Raw genomic sequence first — 22,188 nt, forward strand, 5'->3', positions numbered from 1 at the left:
ATGTACATGTTTATTCATGCCCAAGGAAAATCGAAGTACTCAAAGGAAGATTGTCCTCAGGTTGATTTGAAGGATGCACCCATTGTTTCTGCAAATGAAACGTGGACTCGTGAAGATGTTGTAGTAAAGGTATGGATTTGGAATAGCATTGATTTCCTTATTGCAAATAACATCATGTTTTATGACACATCTAAGCATATATGGGAAGCACTTGCACGATTCCATTGGTAAAGGGAAAAATATTTTACAAGTGTATGATCTGTATGATCAGATGTTCAATAACTCCCAGAATGGTTGCTCGTTAATGGAATACTATAGTAGATTTAAAGGATTAGTTGAAGAACTGCAGCAACATCAGCCCCTTACTGCCAATCTGGAAACTTAACAGATACAACAGGCTGAAATCAAAGTTTCAAAATTCCTGGCTGGTCTGGATCCATAATTTTTGACAAGTAAAAGAAAAAATTTGACATCTAAGACTGTACCTACCTTGAGTGATGCTTTCTACACCATGGTACAAATTTCGCTCGAAACAGGCGAAATTTTGGTATTTTTGAAAAGTCGAAACAAAACTCATGAGGACCGAAAAAAAGTCCTTAGTTTCAATCGAAATTGTCCAAATTTCATCAAAACTTGTCGAAACCTCGAAACATGTCGAAACCAGGTTCTACCCAGCTGGACCAGCTAGTTCATGAGAAAAAACAATTCCAATTTTCGTGGGAAACATGGGAAATTTCGTGGAAACTTGGAAAACTTGTGTATTCCCTCAAACTGATTATCTTAAGCATGTTGATAACCAGATTCAAAAAATTACAGTTGTCGATTACCTTGACAACCATAGGCATAAAATGTCATGGGAAGTCTATGTTTGTTGGAGGAGAGGATGTTATAGGCATAGTACTACTCAGCTCGGATTTTTATTTGCGGCAGCAGTTGCCTGCTGCCGCCGACGGTGGAGATTAGGCCACGTTAACAAGTGTGAATCCAACGACTGTAAATTAAAGGACATGGGTATGTATGTAAATACAAATTTTACATTCACATCTGAAGGTTTGAAAATTCTGAAATTTACAAAATACATCCTTACCTTTACCGATGAATCACAAACTCTTCCTTCGAGTTCTCGAGTGTCTGAATCGCAGGTGACTGGAAAAAAAGAGAGGAAAGCAAACGAAATCACTCACGACCTGCATGAGTTTCTACAAAACCCTAAGCAGATCGTCTTTTATTTTATGAATTTTCCCTTAATTTAATGTAGTTGATGGTTTCAGAGATTCAGAGATGTCCATGCTTTCGCGTTGTTCGAGCGATTCCTCTCACAATAAATCAATTAGTCCGTGTAAAAATTCTTTCGATCTCTCTAAAGTTAAAGCAATGAGTTCGAATAGGATTTCTTCAGAAGAAGGAAGCGTTGCTCACGCTTGCAGTTGAAGATAACGGACGATGACCTGATATCAGTCGAGTTATCGAGTGTTGAAAGAGAAGCAAGAATTAGATCTGTGAATGTGATGTTTAGCTTATCTGTAGATGATCAATTTTACTCGTCTGAGATAGTAAAAGATGTAATCTACAGTAGCACAAACTATCTTGTTAGATTAGATCTTCAGACGATAACTGTTCGATGAAATGAATCAGTGAATCATCTTAGACATCATGTAACCTGTATCATATAAATCTGGAATTTTATATGAAGTTTAGTTTAGATCTTCAGATTTGTCCAATGGATGACATTGAATCATCTTGGAAACCAAGCAACCTGTATGCTAGAAATCCGAAATTCTATTCAAATCCTAAAATCTCCTGAAAAAGAACCTCCTTTTTGCTCAAGGAAACAAAGATACAAACAAGGAATTTATCTTTATTTCCTTTTTGATTTGCTTTAGATTATTGGTTTCTGGGTTTCTCTTTATCCTTGTTCTGCAATTAAAAACCAAGAAACCTTCACATAGAGAGGCTTGATCATCTTCACAAACTTCTGCACCACATCCTTCGAAAACCTCTTGTCATCCGTAGCCGCCTCATCGGTGTTCTGCTGCTAAAGCTTTTCTCCGGAGTTTGTAGAACTGTTATCTATGGTAAACAGGGAAGCGATAGGAACCTCTTCGACCTTCAACTTCACCATGAGAAATTTTCCTTTCCGATGGTGTTGGGTCTTGGGTTGTTCATCCTCTTTTGCAGCAATCGCAGCTTCAGCATTTGATTCCGATTTCTCAGAAGTTGTCGATTTGAACTTCTTGAGCCCCAGAGCCCCAGCCTGAACACCCTTAACTTTGTGGTAGTTTTCAACAAGGAGATAGGGAACTGAGACTTCGAGTTCGGCTCAGAAGGGTTGAAATCAAGCGACGATGGCTCCAAAGGCACAAGCCTTCCTTTGAAGAAGGGATCATCCGAAGGGAGAGCGAGAGATTCGCGTCCGAGTTGCCACCCGCTCAACATAGAAGACAACGTGAAGTTAAATGAATGCCTACACCGTTAACACAAACATTACAGATCTGCTTAGAGTTTTGTAGAAACTCAAGCAGGTCGCGAGTGATTTCTTTTGCTTTCCTTCTTTTTCTCAGTCACTGCGATTCGACACTCGAGAACTCGAAGGAAGAATTTGGGATTCATCGTTAAAGGTAGGGATGTAATTTTGTAAATTTGAGAATCTTCAAACCTTCAAATGTAGAAACAAATTTTGTATTTACACACATACCCATGTCCCTTTATTTTACAATCGTTGGATTCACACGTGTTGACGTGGCATAATCTCCACCGTTGGCGGCAGCAGGCAACTGCTGCCGCAAATAAAAATCCTACTCAGCTCACAGGATGGATCCTCTCTTGGCACTACTCTTGGCACTAAGTTGTACTTTCCTCCTATTGTTAGCTATTTTAAAGTTAGAAATTATATATTTAATGTTATGTGCTTAAGTAGTTAAGTTTATAGTGTACTTTTCGGACAACTCTACGTTGATGTTACGTACATTGAATGACATATCTACATTGAATGTTTTAGCAAAATACAGTTAATGTGTTATTTATACTCTAATTAGCTTAAATGCAAAGTTCCACCCTAAAATACTCCTCAAAACCTGTCGAAACTTGCATGAAAAAGTCCTAAGTTTCCTCGAAAATTCCCATTTTCCAACCTAGGTTTCCCATTTTCACTTGGTCGAAACTTAAGTTTCCCTAGAATTTTTTACCATGTTCTACAGGCTATTATGCATTAGGGGACAAAAAGAGTACACAAGGAAACAAGGAGAATTCGGTCCTCATGAGTTTCGTTTCGCATTTTCCAAAACACGAAATTTCGGTCAAAATTTCAAACATTTCGACCAAATTTTGTACCATGATGCTTATAATAAACAGTGTCTGAAAGGTTTTCAGTGACAAATTGGACAAATATATCCAATGAAAATCTAATTTTGGGGTCTCTGTGCAATTTAAACATAAAGTGGGGTGTCAGTGCTTTAAGGCCTCCATTTTGGGGTGCCAGTGCAATTTTCACATTTAAAAATAGGAGATTATTAATATATGTATGTAATTTTTTGAGCCTATTGTAATGCTTTTTAAGATACTTAACGTGTATCTCTTGCATCAAGCACTCTCTTTAAAAGATGTGAAAAATAGTTTGGCAACAAGGGAGGCAAATAACAGCCGATAAGAAGAAGAATGAGTGCAATCATTGCAAAAAATAAATAGGAGGAGGTGAGGCCACTAGATTGAAGGTGCATGTAGCTAGGGGAAGTAGGGATGTAATAGGATGCCAAAAGGTAACCTCAGAGATTAAGAAGGCAATGGCCTTATACTTGGCAAGGGGAAAGCAAAAGAGGAAAGAGAAGAGAATACAAAGGGAGGAGTTCGAGGATGCATGCCTAGATGAGCTTACAGAGCTACGCGAACGGGATTTTGATCTAGAGGAGCTAGGAGAGTATGGATGTGAGCTTAACTCAGATTTCACATAGATGAGGAGGGTGATGATGATGAGTAAGGAGCAGACGAGGATTGATGAGATGAGGAGGCAGTAGAGGGCCATGGGATGTGGGTCCTCTAGAGAGCCGTTAGGTATAGGAGGCACATACAGCTCCGAAGTCCCTATGAGGAGGAGTCACAGTGTGAGGGAGGAGATTCCTATCCCACGAGCCCCAACATGGGGCCGAGCTTTATTAGCACATGCAACAGATCCAGATCTTGAGATTCTTCTTAATAGTCCGACCTTATTAGGAGGCCAGAGCAAAAGCATGCTTATGGGGGAGGGTGAAGGAGAAAGTGTGAAAGGTTTACTCCAAATGGACTATGCACCATAGTATTCCAGCACATACAACCCAACAGCGGCCCTACTACAGGGATATGATTGAGGAGATAGTCACGGTTGGGAGTGGTATACAGGGGCCCACCCCACATGAGATATATAACTTGAATTTGCGTAAACATAAGCAAGACTTATGTGAGTACATTGATGGATTAAAGCTTATTTGGGCTCAATATAAAGTGACAGTGATGGTTGATGGCTAATGGCTGGACTGGTCCCACTAAACAATCCATCATCAATTTCATGTTGAATTGTGATGGGAGGACAATTTTCTTCAAGTCAATAGATGCATCCAATGAGAAGGATGCAAAATACATCCATGTTCACGCAAGTGGTGAAAGAGGTTAGAGTGGAGAATGTGGTACAAACTGTAACTGATAATGGCTCCAACTACAAAAAAAGTTGGGTCAAAGATGATAGAGAACCCTAGGTATCAAAACATGCTTTTACTTCTACTACCAATTTTAATTTTTAAATACATATTTCCATATACACTTTATAACTTTATGTTGATGATTTAATGGTTCAGTCAATCATTACGAATTTGGACATTTTATAACTTTATGTAGACAACCACAACTATGCACTAAAGATAATGAGGGACCACGACTAAGTGATGCCAGGCATAACCAGATTTGCTGCAGCTTTAAGAGTAGGAAGACTAGCCTTAAAAGCATGTTTGCATCAGACTAGTGATTTATCAGGGAGGTGGTTCTTCATTTGTAGGAGGCAGGAGAGCACAATTGACCATACTCACGAGACCTTCTGGAATAATGTGAAGATAGTAGTGAAGATGCTTGAGCTTGTGGTGCATATGTTGAGGATGGTAGATCAGCAGAGAAAACCTACTCTCTTTTTTTTTTAGTACATAAAGAAAACCTACTCTACCACACATATAGGTTGCAGTAGATAGATAAGCAGCAAGTTGCCAGGTCTACCCACAAGGCAACAACAAAATCCTTGACATCGTCCAAAACAAATGGGAGAAGCAGCTACAACATCCACTACATATGCTGATGAGTTGTTAAGACTACTAATCAATTTAAATTTCAATATATTATCACTATGGACCATATTATGAATATGGGAAACCGTAAGTTACTGAGGTTTGAAACTTTTGGGAAAAGTCATAAGTTACGGCCGAAATTTTGGTCGAAACCTTTTCTTGGGGGTCGAAAGCCAAGTTTCAACCAACATCTTTTTCCTTGGACAAGAGCATATAGAGTTTGTCCTGCCACCATGGTTCTTTGGAGAGAGAGCTTCCACAATTTAAGACATCATTCCTGGTATTTTTATAATGCCAGAGTTTTCCCTAGGAATGGACAAAGCTGCTATGCAGATGTTACATCACCTAAATCACTACCAAGGTTGAGGAGAGATTCTTTCAAGATGGGAAGAGTTGATGCAGATCCAGCACCGAATTGGCCTAGTTTCCTAAGAAATCAACCTAGTTTAAATTTTCATTGGTCTAATTATGTATGTTAGTTTAAATTTTAATTGGTCTAATTATGTAAATACCGCCCAACTTAAGTTACAAGGGCAGAATAGTCTTTATATCCATTTTTGTTTCAATTTAAGTATCATAGTCTAAGACAATTTGCTTCTATTTTGAGTAAGAGTTCAATTAGGAGTTCATATTAGTTTAGAACTTCATCTTGTTATGCATAAAATATAAATAAGCCTGTCCACTCAATGAGAAGGCACCCGATTTAATATTCTCAGTACAGCATGATCAACATCTTCTGAATTTAACTCGCTATCAGTCCAAACTAGAGTATATTTGTTTATCGATTAGCCAATAAAAAGCTCTGGCTTTTGGGTAAAAAGAGAGCTGAGAAATGAAGTGAGCATGGGTATACAGTTCAAAAGGAAACATGCATAAAGCCATCTGAACCAACCCAAAACAAAGGACAGAATGCATAGAAATATCCCAACTTGATGCAAAAAGTCCATGTAACATCTCAACCACAAATAAGATGAGATTTCACATTGGGAATTTGGATATTTAATGTACCATTGTCAAAAGCAATTGATAAGAATATAACTGCCGGACGAGAAGTTACCGTGAATTTATGATCTCAGCTAAGAGGCCAAGTGTAATGCCAAAGAACAATGGATGACCCTGAAGTTTGCACTGGAGATCAGTTTTAACACCATTCCTCCCCATGGATGCTTCTTGTGCTTCCTCAAAATTAGATTGTTCCCCTGCAGAACAAATAACCAAAATCCTCAAAAGGAAGACATGAAAGACTGAAGGAAAAGGAGATTCAGAGAATAGGAGGTTAACAAAATATGTTTTTTCACATTTCATCTATATTTCCTTTATAGTTAACAAATATATTTCCCAAAGTAAGTTTTATGCATAACTAATCTCCACAAAAATGTATGTCATACATATTATTTGTAAAAATTCAAAATTAGTTTAGAAAAAAAAGGATGGAAACTTAAGTAGTCTTGATGGTACAACTGTAAAAATACCATATAAGTTTAAGAATTTTTTCCCCCCAAATCTGACCGTGGACTGAATTAAAGTGTAACAGATTATGTTTTGCGGTTAGTTAATCATTGTTGTCAGAAGGGAGGGGTACTTAAAGGATCTTGGGTTAGCGCCAGGCACTAAGTAAAGAGGCCAGGTTTCCTTTCTAAGATAAGATATGATTCTGTTTTGTTTTAGAAACCTTTTAGGACTGCATGGTGTAACCCTCTATAAATCAATGGACTGGTTTTAGAAGGCTTACAATTAATGTAAGACCTCAGATTCTGCAATTCTCCTTCCTCTTGAATCTTCTCTTCCCATTTTTTCTATGGTTTACATGTTACCAGAGCCAACACGCTAAACTTCATACTTCCAGATTTCTATTGGTTCTGAAAATTCCTGCGACACTTGGAGGAACGTTGCAGCTGGTTTGCGAAGACTTTCTAGAAGGAGGGACAGCACCTTACACTAGTTTTTTTTGTTTCTGGATATTTTTTATGGAGTAAGAAGTTCCTAAAGTTCTCTTTTTGCTTGATGACTGTAACCATGACTTCTAGATCTGAGACTAGAAGATTCCTATAAATTTTTTTCTTTTTCTATTTTGAAAAAAAAAATAGGGAGATTCTTGCAATGACTGCTCTCTGTTAAGAACTCCGTTCTGCTAGTCAACTACTCTGTAGTCTGTATTAGACCCCAAGTCGTGGTGTTCTGCTCCAAGCCTGCAAATTTGTTCTGCTTGCATATTTAAAGTTATGCTCTTGAGATTTTATAGTTTGATTTTTTCTGGGTCTGCCACTGCAATAATCTACTGTAGATTGGACACTGATTCTGCAGTTTTTCTGGATAGATTTTCTTTTGACTGCACAACTAATTTACCTCTTATCTTGTTTCCATTGAGATTATGTGGACTACTACTAGGTGACGATTGCAAGGGAAGATCCCATTTGAGTGTTTCTGTTTGGTTTCTCGTTGGTGTTTGACTATTTTTCTAACAAAAAATTTGTGGACGGCAACTTGTATCCTTGAATGGCTGAAAATAACAATGAAACCAAGAAAACCATGACTGAGGTCATGTCCTCTTCCTCTGTCTTACTGAACATAAGATTGAAGGGGCCAATGATTTCCATCATGGAGAGGAGAATGTAATTCAACTGGTAACAGATAATGCTGCTGCTTGTGGATTGTAGATGGAGAAAAGAAATAAATTGTTCTGAACTGCATATCATTGCATCGATCTTATGATGGAGCAGAAAGGGAATAGAAAATCATAAAAGTTCACCATTGTTGGCATTTATTAATAATAATATGCCCAAAGTTTCCACTTATGGGCAGTTAAAAATATAGGGTTATATTTTGGTAACAACTGCATCACTTGTAACAAAAATTGCATAACGGCATTCATGAGTTTCTAAAAACAGCTCTCGCTCTTTCTCTCTCCAAGAAACGCAGAACACAGAAAGGCTTTCTAAAGTTCTTCGTCTCCTCGTTTTTGGATCTCAAACTTCTACCATTCATCCACAATGGCATTTGGGTTGTTGAGTCCATTCCCTTTCCACGTGATTGTGGAAATTAATCAGTAACTTTTTCGTGGAGGAATGAGAATGTGGATTCCAAATTTACTTCCGTTGCAGATCTTTCTACATTGGGAAAAGCGAATCCAGGTAAGGATAATCTCCCTTCTATTTATAGAATAGAAAAAATAACCAACAATCATAGTAAAGGCATGAAAAGTTACAAGCTTCATTTATAGGCATGCTTGTGTTCTTGAAGCTATGAGGGTACAAACAGGAGGAGCAGATTTAGTGAAGCCCATTACTACTAGGTTTTCAACTTCATTTTTGACACTACAAAACCTATTGAAGCCTAAAGATGTGTTGAAAACATGGACTGAGGTTTCCTAATTAGAATAGGATTATGTTTCCTCATAAGTCTAGAGTTTTATTTCTATATTTCTTTTTCCTACTTAGTATAGGACTTAACTAGGTTGTAACTATAAATACCCTATTGGGGTCTTGTAAATAATATACTTTTAGAGGAGCAATTCCTCACATTACAACATGGTATTAGAGCAAAGTTTTGTTTTCATCCTACAGTGGTGTTGTAGAAATTTTTTTTGAAGTCGCTATTCACATGTTTGTTTTCTTTTCGGGTATCCTGGAACTATATATTGGGTGATTAAATGCATGTCTAGGAAAATTTTGTCTAAAGAGTCTGCTTTTTAAGCGGACCAGTGTGTCCCTCCAGTCTTTCCTAGAAATTTCCTGGTGTACTTTGATTCAACAATATACCAATTGGAGGTAACCTGAGGAGATATTTTTCAAGTGAATTAGTGGGAGTAATTTTGAAAATATTTCAGGGACTTTTTCGTAATTCTGAAAAAGTTCAGGGATTTTTTTGCAATTTGCAACAATTTTAGGGGACTTTTTTCATAAATTTTGAAAAAGTTCAGGGACTTTTTTAATTTCTCCTTGCAATTATGGCTGATCCCATATCTCAATTATCTGGTATATCTGAAGAGTCTCCCATGTCTTCCATTCATAAGGATCGTGAGTTTTCTCCGCTTCAGAAAACCACTGTGAAACTTAATTGGACAAATTATCTTAGATCGTCTTGTTCAATTTCCCTAACTATTGGTGCTCGTGGTCTTACTGGCCGTCTTGATGGGACTTCTACACAACCTTCCACACCTGGTCTGCAACTTTTCAAGTGGTATACAGATGAATGCTTGGTCATGGGTTTTCTCATCAACTCCATTGAATCTAGCATAGCAGAGAGTTATCTCCTCCTTCCTGATGCGGCAACAATTTGGAAAGTTACCAAAGATACATACTCCAGAGTTGGCAATGATGCACAGTGCTCTGAAATTAGACGGAAAATCAATCTATTACTGCAGAAGGACCTTCCTCTTTCTCAGTACTATAACACTCTTCGGGGATATTACCAGACTTTAGATTTCTATGGGAAGTTTACACCGAAAAATGCTGAAGATGCTATCGCCTATCAACAATGGGAAGATAAATAGAGAGTTTATGATTTTTTGGCAGGATTAAATATAGAATTTGATCAAATTCGCGCACAGATCCTTTCGAGAGACTTTCCCTTCTCTGGCTCAAGCCTATGCCATGGTAGATACCGAGGACAGTCGAAGGACAGCTATGGTACACACTCAAACATTTGATAGATCTGCATTGGTGGCAGGTTATGGCAATAATAAATCTAATTCTGGTAATTTTCGCCCTCCAGTAAAGTGCGAGTATTGTGGGAAAAAGCGTCATACAAAGGAAAAGTTTTGGAAGTTGCATGGACATCCAAAAAATTCCCGTGGAGGAGGTAGAAATGGAATCAAGGGCAGCAATCAAACATCTGCAAATCAAGCCAGTTCTGACACCCTGAGTACTCCAACACCTCTTTCCTCAGATGAGCTCCAACACCTTTGCCAATTGATGTCCAAACTTGACTCATCTTCTCCAGTACAGACTTCCAGTACGAGTATAGCCTCTGTCATTGATCCCTCTGTTGATCCACAAATCCCCACAGGTATTTTTGTTGTCACAATGTCAATTTGACTTATCCCTCCTCGGTAATCGACTCTAGGGCAACCGACCATATGACAGGCTCATCTACTTTGTTTCATACTTATTCATCTGTCCCTATTGCTCAGGATGTTTGAACGGCTGATGGGTCTCTCTCCCCTATCTCTGGAAAAGGATCTATTATCTGTTCACCTTCTCTTACCTTATCTAATGTCAAGCATGTTCCTAAGTTTTCGACTAATCTTTTATCTATTAGTAGCCTTACTCGTGATATGAACTGCAAAATAACTTTCTTTCCTTCTCATTGTGTGTCCAGGACCTAGAAACAGGGCTTACGATTGGCAGTGGTAGACAGAAAGGGGGGCTCTACTTAATGGATGGGTCCCCATCAGCTCTTCCTACGGTCTCTAGTTCAACCTCCCCTGCACTTTTTACCTTATTACAATGGCATAGTCGTCTTGGCCACGTTCCTTTACCTATTTTGTCCAAATTATTTCCTGATATGATTAAAAGGTGCAATTTAAATGATTTTTATTGTGAGGCATGTATTTTGGCCAAAAAGACCAGGAATGTTTACCCTATTTCAGATAATCGTAGTAAAATTCCTTTTTCAGTCATTCACTCTGATGTGTGGGGTCCTTCTCGAACCGTCTCTGTATCTGGTCATAGATGGTTTGTTACCTTTATCGACTGTTGTACTAGGACCACATGGGTTTACTCACTTCACCAAAAAAGTGACGTTTTCTCGTGCTTTCAAAATTTTCATAAATGATTAGGACTCAGTTTGAGGCGACAGTCAAAATCCTTCCTACGGATAACGGAACTGAGTACTTGGGTGGCGCATTCCCTTCCTACTTAGCAAACCATGGCATCATACACCAAACTAGTTGAGTCGACACTCCACCTCAAAATGGGGTTACCGAACGCAAGAATAGACATCTACTTAAGGTAGCACGTTCCCTCATGTTTTCTATGCATGTGCCTCCTCGGTTTTGGGATGAAGCCGTTCTTACTGCGGCATATCTAATTAACCGAATGCCTTCCCGAGTCTTAGACCAACGCTGTCCCTTTGAGGTTCTTTTAGGTACAACAATCTTTACAGTCTCACATAAGGTTTTTGGATGTGTTGCCTTTGTCCAGAACCACCATATTCATGAAAAGTTAGATCCTCATGGGTTAAAGTGCATTTTCTTGGGTTATCCTCCTACACAGAAGGGGTATAAGTGTTATCATCCTAGTTCACGTCGTTTTTTTGTCTCTATGGATGTTGTGTTCCAGGAACAAATTCCTTTTTTTTCCCTTATACCTCTTCAGGGGGAGAGTTTTAGTGAAGAGGTTTCAATGTAGATTCCTCCTTTCGATATTTCTCCTGAGATTCCTACAGATGATCCTCCTTTAGAAGATGGAATGACCGGACAAGAACAGCTGGTGGATGATATACAGGGGGAGACTAGACCTCTGAAGACCTATCAAAAAAAGCAACAAGTGACCCCTTCTGAACCAAGCCAGTCAAAAGCTTTGGTTCCTGGCCCTGAACAATCCATTCCCCCAGGTGAGTCTGTCTTTGACCCTTCTTCTAATCCTACTTTAGACTTACCAATTGCATTAAGAAAGCAGCCTCGAACTTGCACCAAACATCCTATTTACAATTATGTTTCATATCAGTCTCTATCTCCAGAATTTCAAAGTTTTATTTCCTCTTTGTCATCTACTTCTATTCACACTTGGCAGGAGGCATTATCTCACTCAAACTGGAAAGAAGCTATGGATGAGGAAATGCAAGCTTTGGAAAAGAACAAAACGTGAGACTTGGTGACTTTGCCCATAGGAAAGCAGACTGTTGGGTGCAAATGGGTGTTTGTGATCAAGTACAAGGTAGATGGGACTGTTGAAAGGTGCAAGGCAAGATTGGTGGCCAAAGGTTTCACTCAGACTTATGGCGTTGACTACCAAGAGACATTTGCCACTGTTACCAAGATGAACACAGTTCGTACTATTATTTCATGTGCAATTAATAAAGGGTGGAGTTTACAACAATTAGATGTGAAGAATGCATTTTTGCATGGAGAACTCCAAGAAGAGGTATATATGGATATATCACCCGGGTATTCTACTACAAAGGCTTATAGGAAAGTGTGCAAGTTAAAGAGGGCTTCATATGAGCTGAAGCAATCTCCAAGAGCGTGGTTTGGAAGGTTCCATAAGGCAATGATATCAAATGGCTATAAGCAGAGCAATGCAGACCACACTTTGTTTATTAAAAGAGATGGTTGCCACACTACTATACTTTTAGTATATGTGGATGATATTGTGAGCACAGGCAGTAGTGAGGATGAGATTTCAGCATTAAAGATTTTTTGGGGAACTGAATTTGAGATAAAAGATATGGGAAAACTAAGATATTTCCTAGGTTATAGAGTTGGCATATTCTACTAGTGGTGTATCTCTATCCCAGAGGAAGTATACATTGGATCTTCTTGAGGAAACTGGAATTCTAGGATGTAAGCCTGCTGAGACTCCTATTGAGCCTAACCTACACTTGAAGGCAAAGGAAGGAGAACCAGTTGACAAGATGAGGTATCAAAAATTAGTGGGAAAGTTGATCTATCTATCTCACACTAGACCTGACATCACATTTGAAGTTAGTCTTGTTTGCCAGTATATGCATGATCCCTATTCCTCACATTTGGATGCAGTATATCGGATCTTGAGATACTTGAAGACTACTCTAGGAAAACGAATTTTAATTTCAGCTCATGGACATTTGAAGATTGAGGCATATACAGATGCAGATTGGGCAAGATGTCCAAATGATAGGGAGGTCTACCTCTGGGTATTGTGTATATATGGGAGGTAACCTTGTGATTTGGAGAAGCAAGAAACAGGCTGTAGTTGTGCAGTCCAGTGCCGAGGCCGAGTTTAGGGCAATTGCTCAAGGCATTTGTGAGGTACTATGGCTTAAAGGGCTGCTTCAAGAGGTTGGGACATATTTGGAAGTTCCTATACAGTTATACTCAGATAGTAAGTCAGCAATCAGCATAGCTCATAACCCAGTACAGCATAATAGGACTAAGCATGTGGAGATTGACAGACATTTCATCAAAGAAAAGCTTGAGGCTAGACTGATCCATATCACATTTGTTACTTCAAACGAGCAACAAGCTGATGTGCTCACAAAGAGCTTGAGCACGAAGATATTCAATTACATTATGAGCAAGTTAGGCATGATAAATATCTATGCTCAAACTTGAGGGGGAGTGTTGAAAACATGGACTGAGGTTTCCTAATTAGAATAGGATTATGTTTCCTCATAAGTCTAGAGTTTTATTTCTATATTTCCCTTTCCTACTTAGTATAGGACTTAACTAGGTTGTAACTATAAATACCCTATTGGGGTCTTGTGAATAATATACTTTTAGAGGAGCAATTCCTAACATTACAACAAGATGCTTTGAGGTGATTATTCCTATTGTGATGAGTGATGAGTGATGAGCAAGGATTCTTCATAGTTATCACTTATCACATATAGAAGCCGGGAACCAAGTTCTTGAAATCATCCTTGATGTACCTTTTTGGAATGGCCTGCAAGATTGCTTGAGGGCATCATTACCTCATCTTCAAGTCTTAAGGACAGTAGGTGGTGATCAGAGGCATGCAATGCCTGAGATATACATTGCAATGGAACAGGCAAAGAAGAGCATCAAAGCAAATTTTAAGGGAGTACAAAGAAAATAGAAGAAAATCATCAGGTTTGTTGAGATGCGTTGGACAGTCAAATGAAGCGTCCATTATATTTAGCCACCTTCCTAAATCCAAACAAGTTCTTTTTAGGCGGGTCAAATGGATTTAGCATCTGACTCACCTACCTCTTTGAAGGATAAAGCAATTGCGCCTTCAATGGTATTATTGACAAGTTGGTGTCTGATGAAACCTGGCTAGATTAGTCAACAGTAGAAGACTGACTATAATGGAACTAGATTAAATTTTGCCGAAGAGATCAAAAGACAAGTTGTCTCCTAGTATGTATTTAAGTTTTTATTCATAACATTATATTTGTATGCTAAATTGATGATTTTTAATAACCTTTGTTTTTTGTTTCGAAATATATCATAGTTGACTGGTGGCAAAGACATGGAACCACTACTCTAAAACTTTCAAAGATTGCAAGGCATTTACTTGGATTTTGTTGCTCATCTTTTGCCTGTAAGTGCACATGGAGTATATTTAAGTTTCTGCGTACTTCAAAACTAATAATTTTTATTTTTTTGCTTTGTAAAGTTTTATGAAAAGGCTTGTTATTGTTGTTGTTGTATAGTTTTATGAAAAATAGACTTAAAATAATTATTTGTTGATTATTCTTCAGATCCACCCAAGAAGAGGAAAAGGTTAGGCATCAATGCTTAAATGATCTTGTCAACGTTCAATATAACCAGTGTCTTCAAGTGAGGTTCCAAAAAAGGAATGAATAAGACAAAAATTATAATCCACTGGAGCATGAGGACCTAGATTGTAGTAGTGAGTGGATGACTGGTGAATCTGATGATGAATTAGTTCACCCAGAGGATGGTCGGTCTCACTTGGAGAACAGTATTGACAGTAGCTGAACCAACTAATTCATTTCAGGGGCATAACAGACCAGGAAGACAAGAAGGAACAACTAGTGGAGTGGCTGCAGCTGAGAAGTCTTCAGATGATGAAGCACAAGATCAAGAAATGAATGTGCTAGATGTGTGTGATGATGAAAATGTAGAGGATGACAATGGCATGCAACCAAGTAATCTTACAAGACAACGACAGGTGGAAGAAGATGATGATTTGGCTTTGCAGGATTGGAATTTAACTACCTTATTCAAGTCGTGATTTGTGAACTATTAGCATTTGGATTTGGAACTTGGAAGTTCGCATGGACTTATTTTTTGACTTCTCTTGAAGTATTTGGTTGTTTAAGAGTTAAGTATTAAGAATTACCAAATTTGACAATTTAGTTTAGTTTAGTTTACCTTAGTTATTACATCTTTCTTCCTGACTAATACACTTTGTCTATGTCATATATTAAGTTTAGTGTCAAGTATTGACTGACAGGGTCAAATGAGGACTAAGGTCATTTATGAAATGCTCGTAGGGCCTAGGCCAACACAGTTATTTGACATCACACTATCATAAAGGTAAGTGTTTCATTTTCACATTTATAATTGGATATATTTCATAGTCATATGTTATGATGCCCCAACCGCTTTGGTTGCCTTGACAACATGCTCAGACCACCTCTCCCCCCCCCCCCCCCCAAAGTATTCTACAGATGGCCAACTGTCCAAGATGATTTTTTTTATCAATATGACTTGTTAGAAAAATAGGAAGATGAGGTTAGCTAGAAGCCTAGAACCAAGTCAGTGGTAGCTACCGAGATTGGTGGAACACAACTGAAAAGGAACTGTATTATGAAGGCAGGGAACTCACTACATGGAACTAGATGCGGTAGGAATTGACAGAGAGGTATCCACACGAACACTACTAAACAAGGTTATAGAAGCAGTTCCACACCCTAAAGCAACGTAATATGTCAATGGCAAATTACATCCAGCAATTTGACTCCCTAGCCTCTAGAACAGGGACTAGGCAAAGCAAGTTTAAAACTACGACCCAATAAAACTTGGTCTGAAATATGAGACCCAGATGGTACTTGGAGTAACTAATGTACATGACCTCAGGGATCTATCAGATAAAGGCCCTACTAGCTAGAACCTTGTTGAGTGAGAGGAGATAGAATACCCAAAGTTTTGACAATAAGAGAGAGCCATCCACCCCTAAACCCTCCTCACTCGCTGCCACCTCTACACTTCCTCTAAGATGTGCAAACCCACCTCGAGCAAAAATACAGGGGAACGGGACCCAAACACAAAAGCAAACTCAGAGAGTGTTTCTACTGACATGAGAAGGGCCACTTTGCTAGAAAGTGCCCTTAAAGAAGGGGAGTTGTTCTCCTTGACACCAACCATAGGCATCCTTAAGAAAAAGTTCTTTATTTTACACTGGGAGCAGATCCTAAATGTAATCTCCAAGATCTTATTTCCAACAGCAGTAAATGGCCTAAGGGTTACTTCCCCAAACCCTACGGCCCCCAATCAAACCAGGGGTACATTGGTCATTTTTGATAAAATTTGTGGAGTCCAAGTAAGGCTAACTTTCAGTCCATCATGTTCGTCGACCCTAGATCTACTTTTTTTTTTTCTTCTTTCTTTTATTTGGGTCATCATTTTGTGAGTTATTGAAGAGTCCTTGTTAGGTTATGATTCCTAGCTTGTGTGGAAATGTCCTAGTTTCAGTCTATTTCTTGTTAGGATTCCATATCTACTCTTAGATGCCAAGTTGGATCCTTCTAGAGTAAGCTATGATAGGATCATTATTTGAATTAGAGTCCTTTGTGGCAAGAGACATTGTGTTCCTAACTTGAGTCATAATGTGTTTCCTTTTAGAGGTTTGACAACTCACCAAAAAACAATTGTCGTTGTGTCTCGCTTCAAGAAGGGTATAAAAGGGGTCAACAAACCGTTAGCTAAAACTGTTTTATTTCGTATAATTTTTGCAACATAAATTGAAATTATGAAATTTTAGCTTCAAGAAACACTTTCGACGCAACAACAAATGTTGCGTCTGTTTCTTGAAGCAAAAACTGGGGGCCGGTTGGGTTTAAGTGAAACAATTTAGAATGGGAATTTACGGAATTTGGCACTCTAAACATAACAATGGCAATTTTCTGTCACTTTTATTATACTTTCTAGATTTGTTTCAAGAAACAGATTTCATCAAACATCTATGGGTATTGTTACGATTTTCAGAAGCAAATTTTATCAAATGCCTAAAAAAGTGTTTCTGCTTCCAGAAACACCCAGAACTGTTTCTGGTGTTTATCAAAGCAGATTCACTTGGTGAGTTATCAAATGGGTTCAAAGCCTCCATTCTTCGTAATAGACAAGTTGAATTGGACAATAAAATTGAGATATAGTTTGGAGACAAGAGAGGAAATCATGAGCTAATAGATGGGACCTGGCAGCACTTCAGGAGTGATTAATTTCTGCCATTTCTTCCATCTACAGCAAAGCTTCTACATCTCCAGCAGTTCCAAGCCTATTCCCAAGTAAATATAGCCTATCCCAACCCTTCCCCCTTCTTTACTACCACCCACGAGTTCCCCCAGCCCTCTTCTATCTCGCGGCAGCAGCATTCACCTTCCCCTTCAAACCCTAGATTCCCTAACCCTTTCACACCCCCAACCCTTTTCTGCTATAGGACCACTCCCTTCTCTAGACACTAGTCCTACTTCTAGTTTTACCATTAGACCCCCTTCCACTGGGTTTTAAAATTTCTTGCACTTTGTCTTCAACCTCTAGCAACCCTAAACCCTAGTTTGGCTAAAACAACCATAACTCCGAAAGCCTCAGGCCTCAACCACACCTCAAGCTCTTTTAGGATTAGTTTCTCCTCACCCATTCATGTGAACATGGAATGGACCACCCCAGCCAAACCCTAGAGTGGGCCCCAAACCTATCTCAACATGCCAGCTGAACCTGTTCCAGGAACCATCTGTCATTTTTCCTACCCCTTTAGGGCTAATTCTTGGTGTCAATGGAATACCCTCGATCAAAGGGTTATGGATCTATTTTTATTTGGGTTAGTCATTGAGAGTTGGTCCATTTTAATTTATTGAATTGTGTTTGACTTAGTCAAAGTTGTGGATAAGACAAGACTTTTAGGAATTTGTTTTTTATTTGTCTTTTATTAGTAGAGTCCAAGTCAATGAGTTCGTGTAATGAGGTGACACCGTAATCTATAAAAGAACCCAACCTAGTGTCCAAGTCCTTAATTATTTAGATTCCAATTAAGGTGTTACGTCAGCAGTTGGATCCTAGTCAAATAAGGATTCTTGAGTTCAAGTAGTCAGTAGTCTATGTATTTTTCAGCTCTCTGTGAATAAAGATTATTGAGTTATTGCAGCTAGAGTAGTTGGTAGGTTTCCTTTGAGGGGGACCCTTCGGTTGTCTAAGATTTACAAAGCTTTTAACATTCAGTTCTGCAAATCCAGCAAGCAATTTCAAGTCGTCGAGCCATCCACTAGCAGCCACCACTCAATCCCAGCAGTCCCCCCCCCGACCTCCTCCCAGTCCTGCAGCCATTCCCCACCCTTCCCTCTAAGCTGCACACCTAGGTCATCCCCCCCCCCCTTTGCTGCTACACCTCAACAGCAGCATTCCCTCTTCCTGACAGCTCTCTCATACCCCTCCCATAAGCCCTGCAACACTCCCGAGGCCCTCCCCCATCTCCCCTACCCTGCAGCTCCCCCAATTCCACTCCTGACTCTTTCTTCCCTGGCAACAATCCCCATCCAATGTTAAACCCTTAATTTCCCTTCCCTTTAGTCCCCTAAGTCTGCACCATCCTTTGACAATAAACCTGCAGTAAATTTCTAAGTTAGTTCCTGTTTTGTAAGTTTTTGAAATTTCTGCACTTCATCTTCATCACCTGAAGTTCTGCAGATTTTTTACAACCTCTGAAAACTCAAGTTTAGTTCAATTACACCGTTCTTCAACCTCTGAATCTATGAAACCTACTTCTGAACTTGCAGAACCAGCAAGAATAGGACCCTAATCCACCCTAGCCCAACCTCCGTAAAGCCCTAATTTCTGATTTATGAGAAAATTCGAAACCCTATTCACACTGCGACGGAGTTTGGAAGTGTGAAAACCCATCAGAAACCCTAGAATTTTCATTCTTCATCGCTGGAATTTTCGGGGCAAACCTAAATCTAGGGAAATTTCCGAATTACCCCCAGCCCTAGACCCAGGTTTACATCACCCATTCTACCTACTATTCAACCCTAACCCCAGCCACAGCATCAAGATACCTACTCCAACTAGGGAATCTCAACATAATCCTAAACTTATAGAATCTAACCTGAAATTATAAAATACAAACAACAGTCCCATTCTTAACCTAACCGAAACCCTAAGACCCTAGTTTCCGAACCCTAACTTATAAGTACAACTCTGAAAATATAAAACAGTGGCAGCAAACCTAGCTGAACCCTAGTATCCTTCAATTCAGCCATAGAATTCCCAAAACCTAATTCCAATCATAAAATTCCAGGTCTGAAATCTCAGTTACAGCAAAGTTTTAACCTTCAAACCCTCAAAGTTTTTTAACCCAAAGACTGGCCAAATCCTTCTAGACCTTTACCTATTTCTTGTGAACCCTAAAACCATCCAATACCAACCACCGAAGGCATTCACAGTGCTTGACTGCTGGTTCCCAAGAGAGAGGATCCTGGAGTGAGCTCAATTCTAGGGCCATACTCAGACAACTAAACCCTAGAACCTGGTTCACATCAAATATCTTCCACATTAGGCTTTAAGGTAAGGGAGCATCTAGCTCAGAGCCTCAGACAGTAGCGGATAATCACAACAATGTCAACATGGTGTTAGAAAATTTTATCAGCAACACTGGCCTCAAGACTGAAAAGCAACTCCAGCTTTACAAAGTATCCCATCTCAATAGTGCCAAGCTACAGGTGACTTCGAGATGTCTGGTACCCCCAGCCTACATTCATACGCTGAAGAGAAATGGTGTGATGTCCTTCCGATGAAGTTAACTGATATCATTCTCGGGAGACCATGGTTGTTTATTACGATGCCACCATCATGAGTAGGGAGAATAAATGTGAATTTGATCACAAAGGTGACTACATAGGGAGTATAAATGTGTACTTGACCATGAAGGTAAGAAAATTGTACTCTTACCCCCAAAATCTACCAGAAGAAGTCAAGAAGAAGCAAGCTCTCATGACAAATCATAAGAGTTCGAGCACTAGGAGTTGGAAGGAGACAAGGTATCATAGACGCGTAGGCATTGCTCTTCTTTGGGTCAAGGTCTCCTGGTGTTGCCTTGGTTTTCACTTTTCATTGCCCTCTATCACCTAACCTCGCTTCTTTGCCTTGACAACTATGCAAGTATATGTCAAAGCTACCTCAACAGAAGCCCCCCATTGAAGACTCAATTAAGTTCATTCTTGATGGCATGCAGAAGACTAATCGTAGAGTCCCAGACTACACTCCTTGCTTGCTTAGTGAAAGCACGAGCAGAGGAATGAAAGCACGCAGGTCCATGCTAAGACTTTAAGGGAACCAATCTGGACTTGCATGTAAAGCACATAGCACTCACCCATTCATTGAGTGGCTGTAAATGGGTTCGGAAAAGAAGAATAGGGAAGGGGGTGGGAGATTTTGTGCACCTACTTGTAGGGGAAATAGGTTGAAGAAAATTCAGCAAACCAGCAGCCGCATGCTTCCTCCTTTGAACCCAATGACTCCCTCAATTCTCCTTCAAACTCAACTTAATCAATCATAATCTGCCATCTTTACAACGTAGTGGCTGTATTTATACCCTTAACTCACACTAGGACTCAAAATTAGAAGGTGATTTATAAACAAGGACTCTGATTGGACTTAGAGAGTCTATTCTAACAAGGACTCTGACTTGGCTCATCCTAGGATAACTTAAATTACGAATATGAGTAGGACTAGACTCCTTGCAGGAACTAGAATCCAACTAAGGGAATCCCTCTCTAATTGGGATTACTATCATGATTGAGACTCTTAAATAACTTCACCAAAACAAATCCAACCTCCAAAACAGAAGTAGAGTTGGAATCCTATTAACATACTGGATCCAACAAACCTTAATATGACAAAACTAGAAGAAGTAAAATTACCAAATTGCACTTGATTATGCAAAAATCCCAGTAGGGCCATAGGGTGTTGGGCTGCCATCTAGGTCAAGTTTTGGCCCCAGGATTGGCCGTGGATCCGGTTCACATCAGCTAGTGGCAGGCATAAAAAGACCCTATGAAAAGTGACAATTGAGAAAAGGCATGCACAATGTACGCCTTGTCGCAAGAATGACTTGGACAGAGCTGATTGGAAGGCAAGATTTCATTTAACTGGGATAAGGCAGACTTCTTGTCTTTGCAAAGTAGCAGCGAATTTCCTTGTTCCCTAACGATGCTGAATTCGAAACAGTTAGTCGTTATCCCACCTTTCTTACCCCTCTTTCCAAATGGTTTAAGGATTGAGACAACTTGGTACATACAGCATGCAATGTTTGTTAGTTGACATAATTTATTCATATTTGTTAAACCCCAAACAAAAGGAGAAAGTCCGTCGTGAAGCTTATAGCCAATATGACCAACATATGCATGGTCAAAGCAGCATGTACAATGCATCTATTGAATGCTATTACTTTTCAAGTACCACTTACCATCAAGAAATGAGCTATTGCTAGACTCAAAAAGATCAATCGCTTCTGCAGTAAAGCCCCAGCGGTTTGGAGCTGGGCCTGCAATATATGCACAGGCTCTTTCATCGGTGTCTTTCAAGAATACCTGTGAATAAGAAAATAAGTTTGGAGATCAACAAACAGAAGTCAGTCATTGAAGCTCCAAACAAGAAGGTTACCCGTTTTGGAATGAAACAGAAAAATAACACTAGCTTATACACTCATACTCAAAGAAAACATGAAAAATAGCAGCAAGCAGTTGACAGCTGATAATTGGACCTCCATAACCCAATTCCCTCACCCCTAGTCCTCCAAAACCCCAAAAAATGAGGTTCCAAAGAATGTCAACAATGCCAGTAATAAGAGTATGAAGTTAGAATGGTTTCTCACTTGCTGGGACTGCAGAGCAGATGGAGAAGGCCGGAACCTTATCGGGTTGAATACATGTTGTCCCTCAGCTCTCCTTGTTGATGAAACTGTGCCCAGATAATCAAGAATACAAGACTCAATAGCATCCTCTGTGAAATCACCCACAATGCTGACCTGAAAAATAATATAAA

General features: G+C 39.3%; 1 protein-coding gene across 1 annotated transcript in view; it reads right to left on the reverse strand.

Moving 5' to 3' along the window:
* The window catches only part of LOC149016872 (Insulinase (Peptidase family M16) family protein), a 92,931-nt gene that overhangs the window by 19,167 nt on the left and 51,576 nt on the right, over positions 1-22,188 (reverse strand). The window contains exons 17-19 of the mRNA XM_089151122.1: positions 22,019-22,171; positions 21,611-21,734; positions 6,358-6,499 (exon numbers count right to left, since the gene is read on the reverse strand). Coding sequence (XP_089007248.1) covers positions 6,358-6,499; positions 21,611-21,734; positions 22,019-22,171 — 419 coding nt within the window. The remainder of the gene's footprint in view (positions 1-6,357; positions 6,500-21,610; positions 21,735-22,018; positions 22,172-22,188) is intronic.

This window comes from Hakea prostrata, chromosome 4 (genome assembly GCF_041222555.1).
Source record: "Hakea prostrata isolate BN-2017 chromosome 4, UWA_Hpros_2, whole genome shotgun sequence".
NCBI lineage: Eukaryota > Viridiplantae > Streptophyta > Magnoliopsida > Proteales > Proteaceae > Hakea > Hakea prostrata.